Source organism: Lonchura striata, chromosome 6 (assembly GCF_046129695.1).
Source record: "Lonchura striata isolate bLonStr1 chromosome 6, bLonStr1.mat, whole genome shotgun sequence".
In the NCBI taxonomy this organism is placed as follows: Eukaryota; Metazoa; Chordata; class Aves; order Passeriformes; family Estrildidae; genus Lonchura; species Lonchura striata.
In genome coordinates, this window is record NC_134608.1 from 44,698,538 (window position 1) to 44,716,212 (window position 17,675).

The following is a 17,675-nucleotide window of genomic DNA, read 5'->3' on the forward strand; positions in this document are numbered from 1 at the left end:
CATCAGAACACTGAGTTTAAAATATTAAGCCAAAACAGTGTTTCATGGATCTTACCTGAAGTCTCATATTTAAGTTCTTTCTGAATTTCCATAGGCCTGTCTCAATTCAGGGTATTGCTTCAAATTTTACTTTGTGATCTCCCAACAGTTACTGCAATTTTTAAAATATGTTGTTATTTCTAGTTTGATACAGTTGTTTGATTTTTGTTTCCTTTTCCTAAAGTTCCTTATATATGCTTGATTTCTAGAGTTAGCACTTCCTGATAAAAGAGCTTGCAGTCTTTACTAGCTCTCCATGGCTGAGGCTAACTCTAGAAAAATGTAGAATATTTGCTTCAAATGCTTATAAGTACTGTTACTGTGTTGGTTCTCAGGAAGTTGGTGTTGTTTCCTGCCTGCCTGTCTTCTCATCACCTCTGTACTTCTCTTGCCGCCATCAGTTTTGGCTCTGCCCATTTCTTGCAGCTCGGGTTCAAATGGCAAGTGATTCACCACACAGTGAGGGGAAAATGCTCAGTTTTCTGAGACTTTTTTGAGCCTAAAGTGATGATAATAACCATCTAGAACGGAAGCCACTTGTACAGCTATCAGGTAGCATTGTTTCTCTGCAGATTGGTAGAAGTGGATACATGAACCATAGTTTCAGGCTTAAGAAAATGAGTCTGCCTTATATAGCACTGGACAGAGATAAAATGCTGTCTTCCCTTGGTAAGGAGCATATTGTTTGATTTTCCTTTTTTTTTTTTTTTCTCAAGGTATCACATGGAATGCCTTAATCCTCCTCTGAGTGAAGTCCCTGTAGATGAATGGTTCTGCCCCGCCTGTGCCCCCATGGGTGCCAGTGGTGCTGCAGGTAAGGGTTTCTTGGTAGCCAGTCAAAGTAAATATTTTTCTCCCAAGTTAGATAATGTGAATCATGTGGTGTTCTGAAGACATGTTTAACCTCTTGGCTTTATCTGTTTCAAATAAGTGTTTTGATAAGCATTCTCTCTTGAACCTTAAGATTAGACTTGAACTCGTGACTGGTGAGAGGATCTTGTTTATGAAGATTTCATCTGCAGTTACAACCTGTAGAGCTGCTTATTGTAAGGATCCTTTAACCTTTCCAAGGCAATCCCAGCACTGTAGTGTGACTGCACTGTGTTACATTGGAAAGAATTTATTAGTGTCCTGACTTCAGATTGCCAAGGTAGCAGCAATTTCTGTTACCTAGAAAAGTGTTACACCGTGTGACAGTCTGAAGCAGTGGTGTCTGTGCACATTTCCTTTCGAGAGGGTAATGGCTGCCTGCAGAGGTGATGGGTTTAAGAAAGAGAATGCTGATTTTTTGTTTTGTCTGAAATTCTTTAAATTATTTCACCTGTAGAAAGACAAGTAACCTCAGCCTGTTCTCGTTCAAGATGCGGATCACGTCAGTGAGGAGGAGGTGGCTGCTCTCATGGCTGATGTTGTCCCCACCACCAGTAGGCTCCGTCCTCACGTCCGAACCCGGGCCATAGCCAGGACTCGGCAGAGCGAGCGCGTCCGTGCCACGGTGAACAGGAACCGCATAACAACAGCACAGCAAATCCGGGTATGCAGGGGGATTTCTCAGGGGGCCTCTGCAAGAACCCCGGGGAAGAGTTACTAAAATAAGCCCCCATTTCAGTAGCTCTGCTGTCTGTGTTGACTGTCCATAGCACGGTGTTTAGGAGTTGTGGAGCTCTTTTAATCTGAGACGTTCAACATGTGCAAATGGAGTACAGCACATGACCAAGATGCTGTATATTGGAATGCTGTAGCAACTTCCTTTCTTAACCTGCATTTTCATCACCCCCTGCTGTGAGCAAAATTATTTTTTTATTCCTAGTGGCTATTAATACAAAGTTTGTACACCACTTGTGTTTTTTTAGCATGTTTGTTTGACAGTTGTTTCTTTTCCTTTGCCCTCCTACCTCCTTGCCCATAGCAGTAGAACATGTTGAGTGCCTTCAGCCCAATTGAAGAGAAAAATTTTGTATATTTAAGGTTTCTGTGTTTGTGAAAATTGGTCCCTTGTTAGAAGAGGAAAAAAAACAGATGTTAGTGTCCTCAGTAATGTGGCCACATGAGTATAAACATATTAAAAGTACTAGAGAGTCTCTGCAGGACAGTATCCCAAATACACAGGGTCCCTGTTTTACTGTATTAAGTATAGTTTGAGATAGCTGTCATGAATGAAGATCCAGCTCACCTTAAGTTTTTATCACATTTTCCATTGATTTAAGGACTTCCCAGAATGTTTTAGCAGTTGTTAATTTCGTTATGTCCTCCATAATGGAGATGATCTTATTTGACTGCCAAACCCCACTGTCTCTAAACCCAGATGTTTCAATTTTAACTTCAGAAGAATTAATAAAATAGGAGAAGTTGATTAATTATTTGATTCATTGTTGTTAGCAATTACAGCTGAGTAGTCAGGCTATATGTTGAAAAAAAAAAAAGAGGAAAGTGTTTATGTGAAAGACTCTTCAAGGTAACTGGTGTTATTTTTCTTTCTTTCCCTACTTGTTGTTTTAGAAGTAGTGTGGAGTAATCTCCTGTGGGTGAGAGGGGTGGTGCCAGGGGACTTTACTATTCCATGGTAGTGTAAGCCTGGGAACCCAGCACTTTCCATTCAAGAGCTGTTCCTAGCTCCACTTCTCAGTGTGCAGGGATGATTGCAACCTATACATAAAGACACTGTTATTTATTGCCTTTGTCTGTGAACAAAAGTGCATCTTATTTTGGCTCGTACCTTGAGTTAACCAGTGGAAGTACACTTCAGTCGAGGGAGTTTAAGTTGTCCTCCAAGCACAGTGAGAAGCTGGGGGCATGCATGTAACTCTGAAGGAAGCTGAAGGACAAGATCATTAATATGCCAGTCAGTGGAATTAAAAAGTGACTTAATTGCTTAACTGGTAGCTTGGTGATGTCAGGGGTTTCCTCATTTGAATCTCAAATCCATTTTTTATCAAATGCTTTTATACGACAATGTTGCTGAGCTTTAGGTACCTGTATGGTGTAACTTCTAATCCTCCCCACAGCACGTGCCAGGGTACCTCATGTCCTCTCTTCTGGATGAAACAATTGAGGCTGTCGTAGCAGGCCTGAACACAGCCATCTACCAGCGTCCTCTGGCACCACGCGCTCCTACCAGGCAGAAGAGGAAAACTGGTAAGGACATCAGGCACCTTAGGGGAGCCTGGATCCTACAAAATATATCAGCTGTGGGCTGCCACACCTGCACAGCTATGGAGATATCCCACGTGCATTTTCTTCTTTCCCTCTACCACCTCTGCCCAGAAGTGTTGTGAAGGTTTTTAACTGAATCCTGATAATGTCATTTTTTCTGCTGTGCTGTTGGTGGCATGCTGTATGTCTCTTTGAGCTACTTTGTGTGTGTTGGGGGGATGAGAAGGGGAGTACAGTGTAAAATACAGTGCCAGCACATAGCCAGATCACTGGTTTTTGTCCCATCAGGAAGGCGGAAGAAAGTAGGAGGCAAAAATAGAAGTCAGAAAAAATCTGCTGCTGGGAAGAAGAGTTCAGGGGCACAGCCGAAGAGACGCAAGCGTCTGACAAAGAAGAGAAGGGGGAAAAAGATGAGAGTAAGATCACATGTGAGTGAGTTTCTGCCAGTCAGTGTCTTCAGTGTCTGCTTGTTTCAGCCTTCTGTAAAAGCACTATAACATGGGATTCAGCTGGAAGAAATGCCACCTTTCAGTCAAAGCAGGCACCTTTTTTTCTGGTGGGAGTCTGTGCAAGATGTGTCCAGGGTACTCCAGAAAGATACTGTATGTGGAAATGAATTGCAACTTCCAGACAGGCTTGCTGGCTGTGCTGACATCCTGTTACCTGGACAGTAGGGATCAGATTGTAAAGCATGTCCTGCAGGCTTTGTGTCCTGCCTTGCCATTCATCTGTAGTGTTTACTTGGTACTGGTGCAAGCTCAGTTAAAATTGCCGGCACCTATTATTTGTAATAAGCTGTGGGTGTTTGTGGCTGTGTTGTTGCAAACCCAGCTTATCAGCTGTAAGAGCTCTCAAAATCCCTTTCAGGTGTGGATAGTGTTCTCTTGTAAATTACTTTGCAGAGTACTCTGCACCAGCTTGATTCTTTTTGTCAGCTACTTTAATTAGAGTCTGCATCTTGGAGCCAGAACTCCAGCATTTAATAAGGGGCCAACAATCTTGAATTGACATTATTAAAGATTTTTAGAAGCTTAATTTATCTGGTCACTTATATCTGATACGTGCAGCCTGTATTTGAAGTGACATACAGGCCATAGTTACAAGTTTCATAAATGTTTTAAAACAAACATAGACAATAACTGCACACTACTGGTGCTGCTGATGGTAGTAAACTGATGACTGTACTCAGCCTAAGTGAAGAATTTGGGGCTTTAAACACAAATTTACCTGCCCTAACATAAAAATAACCCAATCTCTTTGTCTGTGCAGGGAAAAAACGAGGCTACTGCTCGCTCCCGTATTGCAAGAACCCTTGGTCTCAGTAAACCTGTGCGTGGGGCCTCACTTCCTTCCATGTACAAACCAGCAGAGCCCTCTCTTGGGCTGATGAGAGCAGATATTGGTGCAGCTTCTCTCTCTGTGTTTGGAGATCCCTATGAGTTGGATCCTTATGAAAGGTGAGAGATCTCTGGATTGTAATCAGGCACCTGGTAATTTAACAACTGTTGGGTTCTTTGTGCATACGGCTCCATGCAGAATCTCACACCTGAAGGCAGCTTTGGGTACACAACCCATTATAATACATAATGGCCTGTTCCTTCTTTCCTTCTGGGCTGAGTTGCTAAACTTGTAAGGAATCAGCCTCCTCTAAAGTGTTTTTCTGAAATAATCAGCCTCCTGTAAACTTTCAGTAAGATCTGTGGGGTTCTTGAAAGATTAGAATCTGAAGGAGTCTGGTCCTAATCCATTGCTTTTTATTTATTTATTTTAAGTGAAGACAGCTGACATATTTTGTAGAGAGTAAACACAAAATTAAATGGACCTTTGGAATCTTCTATGTTTTTCCTTATCTTCACTTTTCTAGACACTTCAAATTCAGGTGAAATCTTACTATGCTATAGTTCATGTCACTCATAAACTTAGAATTTTTGGGGAGGGGGCATCTGAAATGACTGTTGGTGAAATTAAGTTTTCCACCGAATACTTCTTTTGGATCCTTTTATAAAAGAAAATTGTCCATTTAACATTTTAGATATGAAAACATACACTTGAGTCTCTGCTGTTTGAATCAAGCTGTTCTATTTAGGCAAAACAGAAAATAAGTAAATTGCACCAATATACTTTCTAACTGTATCTGTTGTAGCGGTATCATCTCTTTCATGTGAAAAACATTTCAGACAATGTCAGGGTTCATGTTTCATCACAGTAATGAAGAGGTTCCAGCAAATCCAGATTCGCCACTGAGTGCCAAAAGGAGAGTTCTCTCCCAGTCAGCACTGAGGTCTCACCGTCCTGTAGCTAGACCCATTTCTGTGGGACTTCCCAGGTAAAAGTCCATTGCTATTTTATTATTCTTAGTTGTATAATTGACCCTAACAGAATAATAAACCTAGTAATCATCTTTGTGTAACCCTTTTCTTACCCTGTCTTCTAAAGAGTGCATATATGTGTGTACATGCATGCCTGCACAGTGTAGATAAATAACCACATCATTTTGTGTAAGAATTCTTTTTATGTTGAGCACTTACGCTCTTTCATCACACCTTTAACATTTCCACTGAAATTTAAAATTGGTGTTTCCACCCTAATCTGACTCTTCTTACTTTCTGTTTTGTGACTATTTATTAACCCCATTAGTATGTTTTAAATTCCGGTGTCATTAACCTTTAAAAAATCACTTGCTTCTTTGAGAGGCTTGGGGAATCTAATTGCATATCCTGAGGAGGTGGGGGCTGTACCCACCTCACCCAGTTGTGTTGCTGTTTGTTGGAGTTCAGAAAATTGAGGAGAAGCTTTGTTTGATCCTGCAGTTTAAGAGTTGCTTTGCTGTGTGTGCATTGCCAGCCAGCCTGCCAAGGCCAGGAGCCCTGGCTACCCCCCACTGGCAGCCACAGTGAATTTTCAGGGCTGAGGGGTAAGACACGGGGAATTGGGAGCATAATGAGAATAAGAGGGATGAGGAAAGTCACTGAGGCATGTACCGGTAGAGTCACAGAAAACTGCAAGGCTGAGGGAGCTGAAGAGAAATTAAGGGAGCTCAGCTTAAGTGGTTAAAGATGTGATAGGGTTACATAGCTGTCCTCTAATGCATCTGACTCATGGTGAAGGTTGGTTTCTCAGGATCAGGGTAGTTTATTTCTATGATAACTTGGATTATTTATGTACCTTTCCCATTTCAGTCCTGAAGGGAGCCTTTCAGGAAGCTTTCCATGTCCTCAGAGTTTTTGAGTAGCATATTGATTAGAAGATAGAACTGTTTAGCTGATACTCAACTTCTAAAGGCTCCATTGCTCTGGGCTACACTGAGTTTCCTGGTCTGGTCTTAGAAGCTGATTCCTTTAGTGTTCCCATTTTTTCTCTCTATTGTATGTTATTACAGGTGTTTTAGTGTACATTATGTGAATAAAGTTTCCTTTGTTGTCATACAGAAATGAAATCTAACTCCCTCAAAGAGCTGGGTCCCTTTGGAAATTTGTTTTTTAGCAAACTCAAACAAAACAACCCCCTAAATCCCATCAACACAAAAGCAAAGAGAAAAACTGAAATGCCCAACACCAGAAACACCTTATCAGTCTGTATTTAAAGAACTGAGATCTTTGTAAGATCAAGCAAAGCATAAGGGAGAATGTGGTGTCCCATGTGTGGGAGCATTGCAGCTGGTTTTCAGTGTAATTTCTCTATGCCATGCTCTTAGCTACCCCTACACGTGGCACCTTGTGGTTAAACACTGGTTCAAGCTCTGTCATTTTTTAGATAGAAGGCCTGAGGAATACATTTGTGTTTGTGATTTAGTGGGTGCAAGAGAGGCAGCTAGGATAGAAATATCTCTGAAGTGGTAATCGGTGGTTTATCCTCCAAAAATGCATTTAACATGCACTGGAAATGTAATCTTGATATACAACACAGTGAGCACCAGCATTTGCTAACCAAAAGTCTCAGGTATGATATACTTTCTTATCTTGTGTTATTCCTGTGGGACGTCAGTAAAAGCTACACCTTCTGTTTGTGAGAGAAAGATGGGGACTGAATGACTCTGGTGAAACCAAAACTACAAGTGAACTTCCCTGGCTGATCTCTTTGTGCCCTTGACTTTGGTTTCTTTTTAATGTACTGTGTGTGTATAGAACAAATGCTGTAAGAGTAAAGGAAATGTAACCCTCTGAAACATGCAGAAGCAGTGTGCCTGCCTTGAGTCCTGATCAAGAAGCAGAAGCTGCTCCTGTGCCTGACCTGTTGGGAAGTATCCTGTCTGGACAGAGCCTTCTTATGATGAGCAGCTCAGATGTGGTCATCAATAGAGATGGTTCACTGACAGCAAAAAAGGAAGGTAAGTGCTTGGCACCTCATAATGTTATTTGCCTCTTTGTTTCATCCACATCTGCCTTGATCCTACAGGCTGCATAGCTTTAAGCTTAGGGATACTCTTACTGAGCCTTGGAATATATAGGATAGATTCAGTACCTGCCAACAGTAGTCTATTTCATAAGATGGATGTTCTGAAATAGTGTTGCTTGTGTGTGTTTAAATGCAGACCTGAGATGATACTGAAAGATTTTAGTTTTAGTACATAGTTTTCTTCTTTCAAAAGAACTGCACAGTGATTTCATGCTTTGCTTTGTTATAAAAGATGTAAGACTGAATAGGCCAGAATTAGCTTAGTACCCAGTTTTTCTGGCATGTGTCGTGCATTGGTGCCATGCCTGTGATCTGTACTTTAGTTTGAAAAGCAGGATGAAGGACCTTAGCAAGAAATTTCTTTGCAAAAGTAGAGTTCTAAATATGTGCTATCATCTCCAGCTGTGTTTTCCCTTGGCATGACATTACTGGAAAAGAATCTGTTCAAATTGAAACTTAGAGCTTTATTCTTAAAATAAGTACCTCTGACATCCTCTGCTGTAATCATTTCTGTCAATCCAGAACAGAATCATTTCTTTTGTAAACATTAGTGTTTGCCTCAAAGTTGTGGTTGTCTGGCACTAAACTGAGTATCTGGCTGAAAGAACTGTTGGACTTCCCTATTGCTGTGTGGCGTGTCTGTAAACCACAGTGGAACATGAAGTAATTAGCTTAGTATTTCTGCTAACATGGGCAGAAAATGTCCAGCTATATCGTGAAAAGCTGACTTGTCTGTCTGTGTCCCATAGCTCCATTTCACAGAAAATCAGCCAGTGACTTGCGAGTGGAGGATGATTCAGGGCATAACACCCACCCAAGTACAGCGCTCTCAGGGACCACAGCAAGCAGCTCCATGGCCAGACCTTCTGTTTCCTCGGGACTGAGTACTCATTCCAGACCCTTGTTCTCATCACCTCCACCCTCACTGAGCAGGAGTGAGTCTGCAGCAAGCCCTGCACAGACTGTACCAGAAAAGGCAACTGTAAAATCAGAATATTCAATGACACCCAGGTCTGTCCAGACTCAGAATACAGCAACTTTGAGCAGGCATGGCTCAAAGTTAGATGAAATAACCAGATTTAATGGAAAATCTAAAAACTTTGTACCCACTGATTCGTCTTCAAAGCCCCTGGGCTGTAACTTGAATTCTGGCTCAAAAGCTGTAACTGTAAGGCAGCCAGTAAAACCACCTTCCCAGAGAATTGACATCTTTGAGCTTCCCAGGATACCAAAGATTAAAAAAGAAACCAGCAGCAAGCAGGTGGAGCCAGAACCTGCAGGAAGCCAAAGCTGTAATATCCCCAGCTCCTGTATAACCCAGCTGACTGGCAAGGACAGCACTAAACAGCCAGGAAAGGGTAGCAGGGTGGAAAGTCAGAAGTCAAATTCCAAGGAACCACAGCAACAGACGCATCCAAGTGCGGTGTCTTTCTCCACCCATCCCAGCAGCTCTAGTGGTTCATCACTGCTGGGCACTTCAAGGGGCAAAGGCTCTTTTGAGAGTTTTAAAATCAATATTCCTGGGAACACAGGACATCCCAGCAGACTGTCTAACCCAGGATTTTGTAATACCTTCCGCCCTGTGGACGATGAAGTGCAGCAGAAGGAAAATCCTGCACCGCTTTTCTCAGTAAAGAAGAAGCAGGTTAAAAGTGAAATCTATGATCCCTTTGAGCCAACAGGATCAGACTCGAGTTCAGCAAACAGCAGTCCTGAAAGGCTTGGCTCAGGGATCCCACTAACTAATATCACCAGGACTATTTCCATTGAAAATCCAAAAGTTCAAATATTTCAAACTGTTCGTCGTTTCACCCCTTACAGGGTAGAAAATATATTTGGATCTGGGACTGATTCTGATGTGCCATCTAGTAACACAGAGTCTCATGATGATGTCGCAGTAGCAAGCAGGGTTGTAGAACAGGTCTCTGATACAGAAGAACAAGAGAAGGATGAGGAAGATGTCCTAAGCAGTCCTTGCACGTCATCTGCCATTAAAGAAAATTCTAATACAAAATGTTTAAAGGAGGAACGCAGAGAAGGACCTAATGTGTTCTTTAATGCTGAGGAATTGATTAGACCTAGTATTAATGTGAAAATAGAACCAGATAGTCCCTCAAAGAGTGATGAGCAGCAGAATGTCCAAAAGGTAGAACAGGCAGAGAAGCGATCACGTTCTAGATCCTGTTCAAACTCCAGCTCCCGAAGCAAGAAGAAGATGAAAAGGAGAAAAGCACTTGTCAAAGAGCATAAGAGATCACGTTCAGAGTCAAGAGATAGAGCACACTCAAGGGACCGAAGCTCCAGATCTACCTCTTGGTCAGGTAGGGAAGAGCACAGCAAAACACACATATTAAAATCCAAGAGCAAGAGGTCTTCTACTGACCGTTCTAGCAGTCACGAACGATCTAAAAAAAAGAAAACAAAGGATAAAGCAAAGGATAAAAAGACAAAAACTTCTTGGTCTAGGGACAAAAGGAAATCTAGGTCACGTTCGGGTAGTCCTGGAAGTACTTCTGATTTTTATGAAAACAGGAAAAAGAAAAGACGGTCTCGCTCAAGATCAAGGCGGAGGGACCGCTCCCGGTCAAACAGTGCTGAGAGGACTAAAAGGCGGAAGCACAGGAGGGACAAAAGCTACGAGAGGTATGATAAAGAAAGTAGTTTGAAGTCAAGGGACAGAAAGAGATCGAGATCCAGATCTCGGGAGAGGAGAAAGTGGAGATCTCGGTCTCGGTCTGCATCTCAATCTTGGGAGCACAAAAGTAGCAAATCAAAGGAAAAAAGAGTGCGATCCCGATCACATTCCAAAGAAAGGAAACACAGATCAAAAGAGACCTTGCTTCCTCCTGCACCAGAAAAGGATCAAAAGCTTCCAGCTGAAAATGTGACCAGGTGTCTGGAGCAACCCCATTCTCTGAAACAAGAGCCAAAAGAGGAGCTAGTACTGGAAGGTCTTTCCATAACCATCCAACCAAATGTCAAACTCGAGGAAATACAGACTGAGACCCCAGTTCACCTGAGAGAGGTCCAAGAAACGATAAAGGTAGAGCCCATCTGTCAGGAAGTGAGCAGAGAAACTGCATTCCCTGTGCCAGAGATCACAAATATTTGTGTCCCAATTGGCGATGTGGATTCTTTTGCTGAAACAGACTTAATGAATAGTACTGATGCAGCAGTGCTCGGTAGCTGTAGCAATACAAACCTAGAGATTACAGTTAAAATAGAAAATACTGCATTATGTCCATCTATGATGGAACAACCCCCAAAGAAGGAAGTTATCATGCACGTTCCAGCTGAGGCTGCACCAATCCAAAGCTCATCCAAAAGCAAAGTCACAGATTGTGTGAGGGAGGTTAAGGAGGAGTGCCTTGTCTCAAATGAAAACATAAGCAATTTCACTAAGCCTGAACTGGAAGTGGTACCTCAGGGTCCTGCCTTGAAATCAAAAGCACCAGTGAAAAGAGTTACCTGGAATCTTCAAGAGGAGGAAAGTGGTACATTGTCTGCTGGAAAAGCTCCAAGTAAGTCTCCTTTGGAAAATAAACAGCAGCTGAAATAGGCTGTATAAGGCTTAGGGTTTTGGTGCCTGGCCAAATGTGGTTGTAGTGTAAGAGCTCTGTCCTCTGAGCTGGGATGATGCTGTGGTTTGCAGTCCTGAGAGCTGGCATTCTGCACTGGTTGGAATCACGAGGTGAGTTGTGTTAATGAATTGGAGAGGACGTGCTGTCAGCACAGCTCGGCCAGTGGCAGCTTATTCACTTGTGAAGCGCGCTCAACAACCCCTTCTCTGAGCTGGCAGCCCATGTCCCACCCTTGCTGCACTTAACTAGAATGCTTGCTTTGCCTTCAGAATTTATAAATGTTTCTCAAAATCAAGGAGCATGACAAGTCTCTGTAGCTCACTTCTGTGAATGCTGCTAAACCGAAGCTGCCAGAAACAGTTTGGCTTGGGAACCTGTGCTGTTTGTGTTGACAGAGTTGCTTGTGTTGTTTTTGTTGGTTACTAAACCCAGTAGAAAGCAATTGCTCGAGGGGATGAGAAGTTCTCTGTTATCAGAAGCTTTAAAATACGAATGCTAAAAAAATCCTTTTATAGCGCGTTCTGTTGTTTTATTTTAATTTTAATTATTAAAATATAATTGGGTTTGAATCTTTGACTGGTTATTTTGTTCTTACGATGTTTTCTTTTCCTTCTCTTGGGGTACCTAGGGATGCCGTTTTACAAACTGCAGCGAGCAAAAGATGGGGCCTGGAAAGCAGAGGACTTGAACCAAACATTAAATCAGGTGCAGTTAAATGAGCCTCCTCCAACCAATTATATGATTCCCGAGCCTATGTTTCCTGATCTAGATTCCTTTCAGGTTGGTTCCTATTCCAGCCCCCAAGTATCATGGAAGGCATCCCATCCCATCTGTGCCCTTGTTGTGCAGCACCCTCCTTTCATGGCAGTTTGCCTTCCTCTGCGTGTGGTACATTTCATGTAGCCTATACACCTCAGCAATCCTCCGATCATTTAATCTCTCAGGGTGCTCCTTAAAATTGAAGAAACATATTATCTTTTAATTCTGCTCTGTACCTGCAGCTTCTGCTTTCATCAGGAGCTTGCAGAAAGATGATGCTGCCTGAGAAGCTGTGAGCTTCTTCCTGACTGTGATCAGGCTGTAAATGTTGGCTTGGTGGCCTTGGTCTGAGCCATCAGTCTGTGCTGTCCACCAGTTGGAAGGGGATTGGGACTGGTGGTGGATAAAGGTGCTCTGAAGATCCTGCTCTGATGCTGTGTGCTGTCAGCACAAGTGTTGACGGAGCACTGTTGTTTCACAGGTTTACTGTCACAACATCCCCCTGGCACCAGCCCTGCCCTCCAGCCTGCCCCCCTATGCCCCGGTGAGCCAGCCCACGGTTCAGTTCATCATGCAGGGCAGTCTGCCAGCTCTGGGCTGCGTGGCAGGACAGAGCCTCACCCCAGAGCTGGGCAGCCTGGCTACGGCATCCGAGCCCGGAATCCAAGCTGCTTCTGTTGGAAGTGCGGAGGAAAAGATCAAAGCACCCAAACCTCCAGTGGATAAAACAAAAAACGAGGAAGTGAGTGACTGCATAAAATTAAAGCTATTTATTTGAACTTTTTTTATTTGGGGGATTTTTAAACTTTCTGTACTGTATTTTCCCAGCCCTGCTGGTTTTAGTGACTGACTGTGCTAACCCAGGAGCAGCAGGCAATTCTCTCTTTGAATTAATTTGGGATTTATTTCATTTAAGGGTTCTGCTTTCTGTTGGTTCATCACAATAGGACAGAGAGGGATTAAAACATCTGAAATACATTCTTAAACTTCTGAAACGTTCTTGCATGAATTGCTTGGAAGGGATTTTCCAGAAATCACAATGTCCAAGTTTCTCTAAACACCTGGTTTTCTCATTTCCCCTCCAGGTTTGAAATTAATGTCAATTCTCATAATAGTCCTATAGATGGGTAGGACCGTATTTTGTTCCTTATCAGCACTGAAAATGCAAAGATAGTAAAACACTTTGGAGATGTTTCAAGGCAAGTCTCTTGCTGCTGAGTTTTGGGTTTGCTGCACAGACCATCTGCTCTAGGCACAGTGGATGCTAACGCAAGAATGAAAACAACTTAGCCATTATTTTGCTTCATACCATAAAACCAAACAGAAAGATGCATTTCCCACTGAGCCTCCATTTATGAGCAACAGTTCTTATAAACTTGTTTTGGAGGTACCTATAATTATTACTTAATAGGCAGCTCTGCAATTTTCAGATTGTCTTTAGAGGTATCTGAAGCCTCATAGTCACAGTTGTGGTTTGCTGCTTTTAGAACCTGATACCTTCTGTTGGATGTGTGTTTACTTCAGAGCTGTGGGAAGGAAAGGAGGAGACCGAAATCAGGAAGTGTATGTTGTACTCACTTGCTTAAAACACATTCTTTAAGATACAGAATAAATGTTACATAAAGCAAGGGCAAACTGATATTTGTTCCAAGACAGTAATTGACAGTAAAGGAAATCACTTTGAGGTTGTTACTTGGGTTGTTGAAATTGTGAAATGAGAATTTGCATTGTTTGAGCATTTCTAAGAAAAACAGACTCAGAAACCATTTCCAGCACAAGACAGCACAAGGTAATGAAGTTCTCTTTCCTGTGCAGTACATGAAGAAGCTTCACATGCAAGAAAGGGCTGTGGAAGAAGTGAAACTTGCCATCAAACCTTTTTACCAGAAGAGGGAGATTACAAAGGAGGAGTACAAGAGCATCCTTCGGAAAGCAGTGCAAAAGGTGAGGGCTTGGTGGAGAGGAGGAGCTGGGCAGGTCATTACACAAGTGGCAGTACTTTAGATGGCACTTGCCATTTCAGCAGTGACGTGCCATGACTGGGCTAGCAGGTCTTTGGACCCTGACTCATACTCTGCAGTCCTGTGGTGGAGCAGTAGTTCCTTTAAGCTGGACTCTTTGGTGCTATTGATGAGAGCTGTCTCCTCCTGTTCCTTTTATGAGGTCATATTTTCAGTGGACAAAAACAGTGCTAAGCTTCAGTTGAGTGAGATGAAATGTTACATGGTATCTGCCCTGGGTGAGAATGGTCAAATCCCCCTCACTAGGACCTTCAGCTACAATTCTAGCTGTTCCTGATAAAGTGAGAAAATACTTCATGCATTAGGTTCTTGAGCATCTGCAGTGTCCCTGAGCCTTGGAAGAGGGCCTTGCAATTTTGCTGATTCTCAAATCTTAGTGTGAGTAGATCATGGCTACAAAGGTGCAGTCAGCAAGTAAATGTTGTCTCGTGAGGGGAAGTAATGCTCCCATGGTCAAGGCAGTTAACTGAGAGAACTCAGAGAACTGTAATTTCTCCCTGCTCTATTCCTGCTATCACTGAGAAATTCCATCATAAATAAAAATCACCAAGGTGCTGGCTGCAATTTCACATCTTCTGTGTGACCCATATGTGTGACCCAAGAGAGCTGAGCAGTGCTAATTGCTACTGAAGTAATTCTGAACTCCTCTCTGAAGAGAGATAGTAACTAGTGTAGGGTCTGTTCTTTCTCCCCTGTCTCAAAATGTGTTCTCAAAACTGCCAAATTCTTGTAATCTGAGCATTGCTTCCTCAAAAACATCTCAAAACTGGGATATCAGTGCTTCCTTGGTTACCATGTGTTGTGTAAAACTGGATGGATGGGTGGAAATCCTGTAGTAAAAATGAATAATTTTGCTTTGAGATGCCTCTGCCTTCAGTTGGTGCTCTGAGATAAGCTCTGGGCCATTCCTGGAATGCTTGAAGGAAATACTGCTCTTGTCTTTGTTTTCTGCTTTATGTACCCTGCTATGAGCCTTGGGGGTCTGTGCAGGAATTGCCTCCCCTGGACAGCTTAGGGCCTCTCTGCCACTTGCATAGCTGCTGTCATTGACCAAGTGCCCTTTCTGATCCCCTGCAGATCTGCCACAGCAAAAGTGGAGAGATCAACCCTATGAAGGTGGCTAACCTGGTGAAGGCATATGTGGAAAAATACAAGCATATGAGGAAACATAAGAAAACTGATGGTGAAGACACACGTGAAGTGGAAAACTGAGAGCAAGCCACAGCCAGCATGACTTGGATTGAACTTCTCCTAGCTGTGGACACTGTGGGAATAACAGACCTGCAGTTGCATCCCATTGTAAGCAGAGTGCAGAAAAACAAGATGATAATAGACTTTATCTATGGAACTTTCTCTTGAATTGTTTCCATATGGGAATGAATTTAGGATTTTTTTGGATTACCTACAGCTGTAGAACTAAATAACAATCAAATGCCTCAGACCAGCAGAGTAATTCGAGGGGAAACAGAAGAGATTCATGTTTGGAACTCCCGGATTGCTGCAGTTTTCAGGGTTACTTGATCACATTTTTGGGCTGTGCACTTGTCTTCTAAAGTTTGAAACTGGACACCACTTTTCATACAGTATATTGAGAACTGTATACTGTTTCCCTTGTGTTTATTTATCTAAATATGGATTGTCTTTAGAAATTTCTGATTTAATACTTGAAATGTTGTATTTTTAGCCCTTTGGATGGTGAGCGAAGCTTTACTCGCTCTGGCATTTGGGGATTGCAGAAATGAGTTAACCTTTATAAACTGACTTCAGAAACACTGCTCAAGCTGTGGTGTTTATTTAAATTCTGTTCAAAGTACCTTGCTAGTGAAAAAAATTAATTTGGGGGTGGGAGATTGTGTTGCACTTGTGTAAATAATGCACTGATGGCTGGTTTTGTGTCTGCCTTTCAGGAAAAAAAAATGAAACAAAAAGCAAGCATTGTCAATTTTCCGTAACAAGTCTGAAGCATAAGGTTGAACTGATGTACAAAGCAGAAATGTGACAGAGTTTATAAAGTTATTTTGAATGGTTTTTGTCCTGTAGCAGCTGTCATTTGTTTGTCTTGCATCTGCCTCTTGGCCTGGCTGTTCCATGTAAACCTGCACGTGTAAGGAATACTGTGTTTGTGAAGGGGACTGGAGCTGGATTAGTAATTGTCCCTCCTCCTCTGCAGGAGAACTGCAGATCCCTATCAAGAATCAAAGCAGTCCAGCACACGTTCTGACTTCATCTTGATGGCTTCAGCAGAATCCCTTGCCTGCAGGTACTGCAGAGCAGCAGCTCTTTTAAGTGACTCTCTGAAATACAGGCCCTTAAATGATACAGCACCCTTGAACCTGACTTGAATCATTCCCCATCAAATCCTTCTAGGAAGGAGATGTTTCACAGAGAAATTGAAGAGAAAACCGTAAGTTACAACTCAGAGACTGGCTTTCCCTTCATGGGAGCTGGTTTGGAAGGTTTATTTTTTTACTATTTAAACAAAACAAGCCTATATACCAGTAGTGTTCATGGATGAATCCTGAGCATTTTGAAATTAATCTTCCTTGCTTCTGTATGCTTCCGGTATGGAAGTGCAGCCTGGATGGACTATTAGGAAGTGATAACTTTGAGTTACTTTGTAGATTTTTAGAAAAGACACAGTACTGACTGCAGAAGAACAGCTGTCAGAGAAGCTACAGTTTTCAAGCTAAACTTGGAGCTAGAATACAGACGTGGAACATGGGTGTGGGGTTTTAAATGCAAACACAGCTGATAGATTTCTTTACAAAATAAGAATTGAGAAACTTTAATAACACTGTTAGCACAAGAATGAGACAATGTGATCTAGTTGTGCATACATTTAGGCCAGAAATTGGACACCTCTGAATGTCTCAGAGGAGCAGTTCTGCCATCACCTGTCTATACAGAATGAAAAAGGGTCGGTGGTGTGAAAAATAAGGCTTGACTAAATAATAGAAACAAGTACACTGTTTACCGGGAAGACAGTGTCAGTCTGTTTCATTCCTCAGGCTGTTTCACTGCTTTAAATTATTGTTAAATGTTACCCTTGAACCGACAGTAAAGATAACAGCCTGTTGCAGGATGTGTTAGGAGCGCCTGCGATATAAGGCCTGTTACATTTGTTATTTCTGCAACTGCCATTGCCTGAGGAGTGCTGAGACTGAAAACTACACCTTCTGCATGAGCTTTCTGCTGGAGTTACATGAATAAGAATACTGGTTCTTTCGTTCTGTCTACCATTAAAATAAAATTATCAAATTGTAAGCTGCCTCCTCGGAGAGGCAATGAGAAACATACCTAAAAATCCCTCTTCTGGTGTGTTCTAGAACAGTTTTTGTAGTATACTGTGTATACTACTTGCTTTTTTATTTTCCCCCTTTCTGGCTGGCCCTCTCGGATCACATGCTGTTACCTGTTTAAGGGAAAAAATCTTATTTATTCAATACATGCAGTATTTGGTAACAATATAATCTCTTTTTAGTGTCCTTTCATTCCCGTGAAAGAGTGGTGGTGCCAAAAGCTTGTTCAGCATAGGCAGGGAGGGATGCTGCACCAGGAATTTGATTTGGAGCCTACTCTGCTGCCATGGTTGTCTCATAGGTGACCTCCAGTACTGCTTTTGGGACATAATCCTGGCACTGCCATCTGGCCAGAAATGTTCAGGTTCTTGAGAGCTGCTCTGAGGCTGGATGGAGAAAGAGAGGGTGGGGTTCTCTGGCAGAGAGGG

General features: G+C 42.4%; 1 protein-coding gene across 3 annotated transcripts in view; it reads left to right on the top strand.

The window, feature by feature from the left end:
• The window catches only part of PHRF1 (PHD and ring finger domains 1), a 28,561-nt gene extending 11,143 nt beyond the window's left edge, over positions 1–17,418 (top strand). Inside the window, exons 7-19 of one of the 3 annotated variants that reach the window (XR_002467772.2) lie at positions 756–853; positions 1,401–1,573; positions 3,045–3,174; positions 3,481–3,620; positions 4,462–4,649; positions 5,399–5,518; positions 7,365–7,519; positions 8,337–11,108; positions 11,797–11,948; positions 12,409–12,669; positions 13,743–13,871; positions 15,026–15,247; positions 16,119–17,418. Coding sequence is in view for 2 of the 3 variants with exons in the window: in XM_021555193.3 (XP_021410868.2) it covers positions 756–853; positions 1,401–1,573; positions 3,045–3,174; positions 3,481–3,620; positions 4,462–4,649; positions 5,399–5,518; positions 7,365–7,519; positions 8,337–11,108; positions 11,797–11,948; positions 12,409–12,669; positions 13,743–13,871; positions 15,026–15,160 (4,453 nt within the window). In the remaining variant the exon portion in view is untranslated. Of the gene's footprint in view, positions 1–755; positions 854–1,400; positions 1,574–3,044; positions 3,175–3,480; positions 3,621–4,461; positions 4,650–5,398; positions 5,519–7,364; positions 7,520–8,336; positions 11,109–11,796; positions 11,949–12,408; positions 12,670–13,742; positions 13,872–15,025; positions 15,976–16,118 lie in introns of those variants that run through there. The other 2 variants (XM_021555193.3, XM_021555194.3) reach the window with 2 other exon arrangements.
• Positions 17,419–17,675: the final 257 nt, after the last annotated feature.